The sequence below is a fragment of the Priapulus caudatus genome, unplaced genomic scaffold, assembly GCF_000485595.1.
Source record: "Priapulus caudatus unplaced genomic scaffold, Priapulus_caudatus-5.0.1 Scaffold1675, whole genome shotgun sequence".
In the NCBI taxonomy this organism is placed as follows: domain Eukaryota; kingdom Metazoa; phylum Priapulida; class Priapulimorpha; order Priapulimorphida; family Priapulidae; genus Priapulus; species Priapulus caudatus.
Genome location: NW_014578736.1, coordinates 81 through 10125, shown reverse-complemented (window position 1 = coordinate 10125; position 10045 = coordinate 81). Strand labels below are relative to the sequence as shown.

Sequence of the window (10045 nt, the reverse complement as noted above, 5' to 3'; positions counted from 1 at the left end):
AATTCGTTTTAAATTACCAGAAACCATCCACACATCTCCATGTGCATGTCATTGCCACACACGATAGTCAGCTTAAATAATGCAACTACAAAACATCGCGTCAGCTTTAGTGCACGAGCTGCGGGCACTCCGATTGGTCGGCCGATGACGCGTCACATCCTTTAACCTAACAGGGTAATGAACCGGTAGTGATTTAATAGTGGTCACGTGTCTGTATAGAAACTTTTTTCTGAATCTGTCAAACGCAATGAAATACGTTCCGACAAACACCGCTGCACACGGGTGCAAAATGTTGGTTTAATTCGCGGTTTGGTTTTTGAGTTTTGGCGATTTCTTCGACCCCACCCTCCCGGCTATGAGGCGATTCCAGTGCCCGTTTGTTTTGCGGAATGCCAAGTCGGTGCATAGTTCGAGTAGTCGCTAGAGTTGAATAGAATGATTTACATTGAATAAAATTGCATTCACCTATGCGAAACTTGATATTCTATGTAATAAATAAAAAAAAAAAAAAAAATCGCACGTCAATATGATTTCTCGGTAATTTAGAATGCCACATGATCGGACATAAAAAACCGATTGCATTGGATTGAATAATCTTCTGAAAATAAAAGTGTTTTTTTGTCAAATTTGATGCTAAACGAACGCGACATGTCTTGTTGTCTGCTATGCCAAAAATTAGCACTCGGAAGCAATCGGTTATTTTTTTTATAGCGGCTGTGGGAATTGTTTACCAGGTGGCGCTATCACATCCTAATGCTATTGGTAGACGTTCTATTTACGCGCTCCAACAATTAATGATGGCTGGAGGCAATTTTTATCATATCTTAGGAATAGGCATTTACGCTTCATTTGGAATAGAATTTGTGCAAAGGCGACAGTCAGTTTCGGAGATTAACTCCTGATATTATTATACAATATTTATATTTACCTGGAATGTTTATTCAAGATTTAGCGAAAAGGAATTGTAACTCCGTATTGTAAAATGTTTTGATCCAGTTATGAATGTATAGTAATTACATAAATGTTCATGATTTTATATAGATACATGTAATTAGGCGAATCCAAGTTGGTTCACCCAACAAAAATCAGCGCTTTCATTGTTCCACTTTGCTACGGATAGTCACTATTGGCGAAGCGATCGACATCATGGACCGTTTTTATACTAAGACTTGTTCTAATAAAACAATACATCTGGGACAAGTTCATTTCAAGGCTGTAACTCATGCAAAATTCTTCTAGCTGATGCTTGAATGGGTGCAACAGACCGGCAGATGGACAAATACTGGGCCACAGAGTGTTCAGTGTAGCCACGAAAGCCACTTTTCACGCAATAAACAATGCTAATTAATTCGTGGCAGACACGAATGTTGTATGAGAATTGTTACCCAAGCATCGTTCTTGAATTCGCAGTGTCTCTTTATGCCGGTAATTACGCTGCGTGCCGATATATCGATTCTTGTAGGCCTCCTTGAGTGGTAGATGCAACGACTGGAAATCATACGATCATGCAACCTCAGCTTCCTAAAAAAATCAGAGGATTGACATTCAATGACAGAATTAGAAATAAAACCTGATACAATAATACAAGTACAACGTCTTAGCAGTAGAATTTAGCAATAGCAAGACTATTCGCCGACTATTAGTCGCGACGACGAGATTTAACGAAAGCAGGGACCTTCGACTGTGTCTGTCTGTGTGTGTGTGTGGGGGGGGGGTAACAAGGGTTAGGGATAGGGTTAAGCCTAGTATTGCCATGACTAAAATTTGAACAAGAGCTAGGCTTAAGTATAGTATTGACGTTAGTATTACGAACTAGAATGAATTCGTTATTTGCAATCAAAAGTTTCTATTTGCTAAATGTGCTGTTCCTTCACTAAAAAATGTCGCCAGATTTGTTCTCAACTTACACATTAACTTCTCCGAGTCCAACTTTAGCGCAATCTACACAATAAATGACACTCTACGACATTCTGCACTGCAGTAGGCACGAGAAGACGAGTGAAAATTAACTGCCCGGCACTCGCAGGTCATTAATATTTGAAAATGTGGACATTTCCGGAAACATTTTTTTCAGCGTGACAGAGAACAGACCACTATTAAATTCTCCATAGGATCCTATACTTAAGAATTGAATTTCAGGAGCTGAAAAATAGTATTTCGGTCGTTTTCGGCCGAGTGGCAATATTAAAGCTAGGTGGCCATGTACATCAGCTGTGCACCATGAGAGTTATGACATATGTTGTCCAGCGTTTTAAAAAAATATCGCAAATTTACTAACCGACACCACATTTGTGCCTGAAAAACAGTCGAGCAGTCGAATGGTGGCCATACATTGAAAGAACTCGTTTTAAATTACCAGTAACCATCCACCCATCGCCATGTGCATGTCATTGCCACACACGATAGCCAGCTTAAATAATGCAACTACAAAACATTGCTTCAGCTTTAGTGCACGAGCTGCGGGCACTCCGATTGGTCGGCCGATAACGCGTCACATCCTTTAACCTAACAGGGTAATGAACCGGTAGTGATTTAATAGTGGTCACGTGTCTGTATAGAAACGTTTTTTTTATCGGAATCTGTCAAACGCAATAAAATACGTTCCGACAAACACCGCTGCACACGGGTAAAAAAAGTTGGTTTAATTCGCTGTTCGGTTTTTGAGTTTTATTGAAATTTATTCGACAATTTTAATCTAGGTCTTTGGTCAGAGTCGATCATAGTTTGGACCGAGAGACATCGTTAGAAGAGAATGAGGTAGACATATTTTTGGTAGAGCGAGCGATATAAGAGCTAGACGATGTGGCGGCGACGTGCGTGTTGGACTGCTCTGAGTGATCGGTGGCCGCGTGTGTTGCAGGCGGTGCAGGACGCGGGCCGCATGCTGATGCAGGAATCGACACTGGACACCGAGGAGATTCAGAACCGCCGGCCACCGCTGCGCAGCATGTCCTCACATAGGTACGACCTTCACACCGCCGAGGGGGTTGCCGGTAACGTATTTCCGGCTTTCCGCGACGAGCATTACTACTTTCACGTGCTGTGGCCAACCTAGGTCCGCAAACGGGAGAAAGTTCCCCCAGTTCTGTCTGTCAGGGCGGTAGGGAGAATCGTTATAGCGTACAGGAATGACCCGCGTGCACTGCGTATAGGCGCGTATGTGAAAGAATGCAGCGCGTCTCTGGAGAGATTTAACTTTCATGTTGTCGTCTGTGCTCTGCAGGGGCCAGAAGCGTGCCTGGCTCACCTACCAGCAGTTTGTGGCCAACGTGGAGGAGGAGGAGGCCTGGATCAGCGAGAAGTCTCAGCTGATGTCGTCCGAAGACTACGGAGACACGATGGCTGCTGTGCAGGTGCGTCGAAACGCAGGCCAGGCGTGCCGCAAAAAAATGCAAGGTTAGAACAATGGGCGGCTTCCCACGTGGGAACCGTGGGGTGGGGTCGCAGCGGAATGCACGATGATGACTAAAAACAACCGAACATCTAAATCTGATGTATTGTGATGACACGTGATATGATTCTGGTGGTGCATTCCGGAATGCGATCATTAGTGGGTAACTCTTAAAATATACTACCAATATTAAATATACTCAAAATATTAACAGCCGAAGGAGTTTATCGTAATTACTTAATTTATGTTATAATCAATTGTTTATTAACTTTATTACTTATTATTACTCTATGTTTGCTGCATATTTTCAGTTAAATTTGTACCGAATGCAAAATTCGTGGTCCACCATTCACTAGAAATCATTTTTTAATGGTTTCACGAACTCTCGATGATTGTTTGCTCGCAATACTGTTGCGTGTGCGTGTGAGGTTGAACACGAGGTTTTTGCACGCACGTGTTAGGGTCTGCTGAAGAAGCAGGAGGGCTTCGAGACCAAATTCGCTGTTCACCGCGACCGCTGCAACGACATCAAGACGTTGGGCGAGAAGCTCATTAAAGAGGTGAGTGTGCTGATGAACCACGGTCCGCATTACGACCGAACGCATGCACGTGACAGTTAACCCCATCACCTGGGGCCACAATTAAAAAAAACTGTATTTGCGCTCACCCGACCCAGGCCCGTGGGCCGACGTAGGTGGCCTGCTGTTCGCTCTGGAAAGCGACGTGTCATTCAAATTTCACTTGAAATTTGTACGTACAATACTCATATACTCGGGTCACTTATTGTTCTTATTATGTTTGCTAATAAATAATAATGTTAAAAATAATTAATGTCAATTATGCTGCATCGCTCGCAAAAGAACCGTCACTTATTACTCTAATTATGTAAATAATGCTAAGTAATATTGCATTACGTAAGGACAACCATCACTTATCACTATGTTTTTATCACTAACGTTTGTTAATTAATAATAAATGTTAGTTAATGTCATTAATATTTGCACAGCTTGCAGGAGAACCATCATTCACTTATCACTACGTTATTGTGTTTGTTAATTAATAATAAAAAATGTTAGTTAATGTCATTAATATTTGCACAGCTTGCAGGAGAACCATCATTCACTTATTACTACATTATTGTGTTTGTTAATTAATAATAAAAAATGTTTGTAATTAATTCATTAATATTGCAGCGGTGCAGGTAGAACACATTCACTTATACTACGATTATTGTGTGTTTGTATCAACTAATAATAAACGTTAATAATTGTCATTAATATTTACAACGGTCGGCTGCAAGGAGAATCGTCATTCACTATTAACTCACATTAATTGTGTTTGTTAAATCCAACTGAATAATAAATAGTTAATTAATGTCATTTAATGATTGCAGCGCTTTGCAGGAGGACCATCACTCTGGGAGACATCCGTCAGCCGCATCGACACCTCAGGCGAAGTCAGCGAACGATCTGAACAGTTGAAGGCAGATTTGGCACCGAAAGAATTAAACCAGAAAAAAAAAACAAATTTTTTCAAACGCCACACTTTATGCTCGCACAGCGAAGTGATACCAACCTCTCGCGAACTTCTTGTTTCAAGCACCGGTTCTACAAACTTGAAACCCGTGAGCCAACCGGCCATCACCCCGTGTGGTCGGAGACGGCTTGCAGTTCTTTGCAATTTGATCACGACTGGTCTGACGTTCAAGGGCCTCGGACAAAATTATGCAGTGCGGGATTGTAATTATATCGAGTCGAAGAACCCTCAATTTACGTCCATTAATGCTTAAATGCACCATGTTAAATTGCGAACGAACGCCGGCTTGCGATAGGTTTGTTGAACAGCTCTAAGACCTAATTGAATCGATAATCGGTCGTGGCGGATTGCTTGACGATTTTCACCAACACGGGATCCACATTGAAGACGTCGCGTGTTTGTGGTGCCAACATGACACCTAAACTTACGAATAGCTCGAATCGACGTATTGACTGAGCAGGAATAATTCACGAGGCTTTGGTTGTTTTCAGGCCCAGGGGGAATGAACATAAAACATTAATTACGTGTGATTCTTTGAGTATCATGTTCGCGTCGTTTGTGTGGTGTTGTGTGTGTGTGTGTGTGTGGTGTGTGTGTGTGTGTTGTGTGTGTGTGTGGTGTGGTGGTTGTGGTTGTGTGTGTGGTGTGTGTGTGTGTGTGTGGTGTGGTTGGTTGTTTGTGTGTGTGTGTGTTGTGTTGTGTGGTGTGTGTGTGTCTCTGTGTGGTGTGTGTGGTGTGTGTGTGTGTGTGTGGTCGTCGTGGTGGTTTTGTGTGTCCTATATATACTAGTCCATGCCTTAGGATGGTCAGAACTTCTGTTACACATCACAGACACAACACACACACACACACACACACACAAACACACACACAAAACACACCACACACACACACACACATACACACACAACACACACCACACTACACCACACACAGCACACATACACACACAACACACACACAAAAATTCGCCGCGCACGTGACACACGACTCATAGATGACAACCGCCTTGGTTAGTAGCTAATATGCACACACAACATGACACAACCAAGAGCTAATATTAACAAACACAATGATATATAGCTCCTTGATACAAAACGCCGCAGCCAGCATAACACAACACACACATCACGCAGTAGCACAAACACAAACACATCCCGCCGCACGCAATGGACCACACACACACACATCCACACACACACACACACACACAAACGGCGGCGCACACACGACACACACCCACACCACAACCACACCGCGCCCGCGCTGCATAAACACAGCACATGCACACACACACACACACACACACAAACACACCAACAACACAACACGCAAACACACATACACAGCCCCCCGACCGCGCGCCGGCGCGGCATAAACACCACACACATACACTCATACAGCAAACACCATACACTACAACCGCACATAGACAAACACCACACATACACTACGACGCTACACACACGCACACACACAACGGCACACACGACACACACACACACACAAGACTGCACCACACAACACAACACACAAACAGCGCGCGCGGCGTCGGCGCATCACATCACACTAACTAAAAAAATAAGATAGCTGTAAGATAATTATTAGAGTCAGTCGAACGTTGTCAGTTTACGTTTCAGTTGAGAATGCTTACGTGCGACATCAGGATTTTCTGACAGGGGCGAACTTTTTTGCGGGCGGTACTTGTCAAATGCTAATATCTCGCGTGATACAGTGAGTGACTTGTCTGGTGCATTATAGCGGCACTTGTATAACCATATGTTTGGCCGTTGAAAGTTGACTATGTTATAAGCGAATGGCGCTCATTAAGAAACAATGTAAAAAAATGTATAATTTTCCTGATTGATAAATGGACGATCTTAAGAAAATCTTAGATGAGCGCATTTGTATCATTGTTTATACATTCGCCATGTGTTTTTTCGTGTGTGACGTTGCAGCACTCGGCGCTGCGTGCAAAAATTTCCTCAACTATTAATGTTTTCGAACGGAATTGAAAAAAAATGAAACTGAAGAAAAAATAGTGCACATGCAACGGTCATGATCTGTAAAATGTTTCCGACAATTTTGAGAGGATCCGTTGAGCGGTGCGGAATCAAGTAAAGCGGAACAAATGTACCACACACAGCACAAAATTCCAATAAGTAAGTGTCATGATCTGTAAAAGTGTCGTACCAATTTGGAAGTAGACCGTGCAGCGGTGGGGCGGAACAGTAAACGGCGGAAAACACATACATACACACACACACACACAATACACACACACGACACACACACACACACAGAAATCTCCAATTTATAAGTAAGTATGGCGTGTTCGTCATGTCGTTCCGTATCTCATGGCATGCGCGAATATGTGTAATTCATCTTATTTGTGATTATCTAATAATAATGATTTGATTATGCTATAACGCATTGTATTTGTTTTTGATATCTTGATTTCTATTCAATGTCTGACTGCGACGACTGATAAAGAGATTCATCTCGAAACTTGTCAATTAAAACTTGTAACACCCTATTCTAATACTTGACGTTTTTTATATTACAACCGGTTTCCGTCTGTGTGACTCTTTACTTCTATATAATATATATAATAATAAAATATATATAATATATATATATATATTATATAAGATACTATAGTAAGAATATATATAATAAAATAAATATATATATAATAATATATTACTCATATATTTATTCATTCCAGTAATATACTATCTATAGTAAACCAGTGCTCGAAACTAACTAAACTCCCTCTACACTCATTCCTCTTCTGTAGCTCACGTCGCCCGCGTAACAAACCCAACATCAATTCACTGCGCCATATCATTTTGTTCCTCCGATTCTATTGTGCTCTACGAAAATGCCGCCAGAAGCTTGCACGGCGGCGTTCTACGTGACGATACATCCTGACATCGTTTACACATAATAATATTATGTTACACTATTTCGGTGGTGCGTTCGAGTGCGGCGGCAGCGAACATGTCTTAGCTAATTAGATCTGTGTTTTTGCCGTAATCCTGACCATATCGCATTGTACCGGTAACGTACTTGTTGCGTATGCTAGCAGTACGCGCACCGTACGCGCATTCGACGACTGCGCGCGTACAATCGGCACGGGCGTACCGTCGACCGTATCGTCGACCGGAAATCGTTACTGATTTCACACGCGCCGTCCGCTATCGCTATCTGCCAATCGTCTTGCTTTAATCCTAAGCAACAGGCTAGAAAGTAGTCTCGTTCATAAAGTTGTGATATCACTGTAAAGATAAAACATGCGATGTGAGATGAACGCGTGTGACCTCTGCCGGATGTGAGTTAATTGAAGGCGATTTTTTACATATTAAAACACAAGCTCACAAAAGAGCATAAGAATATTAAATTGTGTTATTTATGGATTGGTCTGTGGATTGCAGGTGGCCAGCGCGGCTAAACCTACGCGGTGTAAAATATTTATCTAATATATACTCATTTGCCATTTTACTCATCTGACAATAGTCAATGCAGCTGTAGAATCGCATATTGTCGCGTGCGTGCGTGCGCGGATTCCGTGCGTGCGTGCGTCCGTCAACCATGGCAGCAATCTAAACGACTCGACGGACGATTACGCAAGTCGGGACGTAGGTATCCGAAAACGAGGTTGGGATGATCGAACGGGGTCCAAGGTCAAAGGTCAAGAGGTGGGCAAAAGAAGGGGGAAACATTCCCGTCCGTTAACTAAGTTATAGGGAGAAATGCAGAATTGCGGCACAAATTAAACGCTCGACCTAGTGGCTCGTGATAGTCGGCTGTTAATAGGGCCATCATGGAAAAGCCAGTCACTTGTGCGAAATTGGAGTCACCCGGTCAAAGGGGCAGGTGCGGCAAAATCAGATATCAGGACATTTCTGAAGGCACGTGACCTAACGACAAAGTGAAAAACTTTTTTTGTTTCAAGCACTGACCTACCATTTTAATCCCTTATTGAAAGGGACCAAAATGAAGTGTGCATGGCCCTTAACGGACGAAAACAAACCCGCTTGGCGAAGGGTAACACACTAACAGGCGAAAATAATAACCTCGCTGGCGGAGGTAACAAACGAACAGGGGGGGGCAAAAAAAACATAACCTCCTTGGCGGTGGTAACAAGACGAACAGGTGGCGAAAACCGCATAACCTCCTTGCAGAGGTAAATTAACGAACCAAGTGGGGCAAAAACATAAACCTCCTTGCAGAGGTAACAACGAACAGGGGCGAAAACATAACCTCCTTGCGAGGTAACAAACGAACCAGGGGCAAAACATAACGCTCCTTGGCGAGGTAACAAACGAACAGGGGTGAAAACATAACTCCTTGTCGGAGTAACAAACGAACAGGCGAAACACATAACTCCTTGGCGAGGTAACAAACGAACAGGGGCGCCAAAACATAAACCTCCTTGACGAGTAACAAACGATGCAAAGGGGCGAAAACTTACTCCTTCGCAGAGTTTAACAACTAACAGGGACGAAAACATAACCTCCTAGCGGAGTATATAAATGACCTCACTTGTGCTCAATAACGCGGCTCGTTCCCTAATAAATAATATTCTACGCGAATAGATTTATTCGCTGAACATTCACTCTTGCTCATCGTCGGATCTTCACTACCGATAAATCGGCGCACTGCGGGTGCGTTTAAATCGTCGCAGCAATTGAGAACTTTTGAACGGGGCGTGCCAACGCGAATTGATAAACCAGAGCACACAGCCCTCCGTCGTTCTATTTGGCGCACAGTACAAGCGCGGCAGCGTGGGCGGAGGTCTTGTAAAAGCGGTGACGAGGAGCAACTATTCCCTGACAGTTACCGAGGATCGTTGCACGTACGAGTTGGTACACATGCCTTTCGGCTGCATGCGCTGCAGCAACACCGATCATCACCCCAACAGCTAGTTCCCGAGGAATTTCATATCATGTTGTAATGTTNAACAATGCTAATTAATTCGTGGCAGACACGAATGTTTGTATAAGAATTGTTACCCAAGCATTCTTGAATTCACAGTGTCTCTTTATGCCGGTAATTACGCTGCGTGCCGATAGCGATTCCTATAGGCCTCTTTAGGTGGTAGATGCAACGACT

The 10045-nt window shown here is 43.0% G+C and overlaps 1 protein-coding gene across 1 annotated transcript in view; it reads left to right on the top strand.

Moving 5' to 3' along the window:
- Positions 1-4872, top strand: part of LOC106817308 (spectrin alpha chain, non-erythrocytic 1-like) — a 13496-nt gene extending 8624 nt beyond the window's left edge. The window contains exons 3-6 of the mRNA XM_014821971.1: positions 2861-2961; positions 3224-3353; positions 3853-3951; positions 4795-4872. Of these exons, the coding sequence (XP_014677457.1) occupies positions 2882-2961; positions 3224-3353; positions 3853-3951; positions 4795-4872 (387 nt within the window). The 5' untranslated portion in view covers positions 2861-2881. The remainder of the gene's footprint in view (positions 1-2860; positions 2962-3223; positions 3354-3852; positions 3952-4794) is intronic.
- Positions 4873-10045: the final 5173 nt, after the last annotated feature.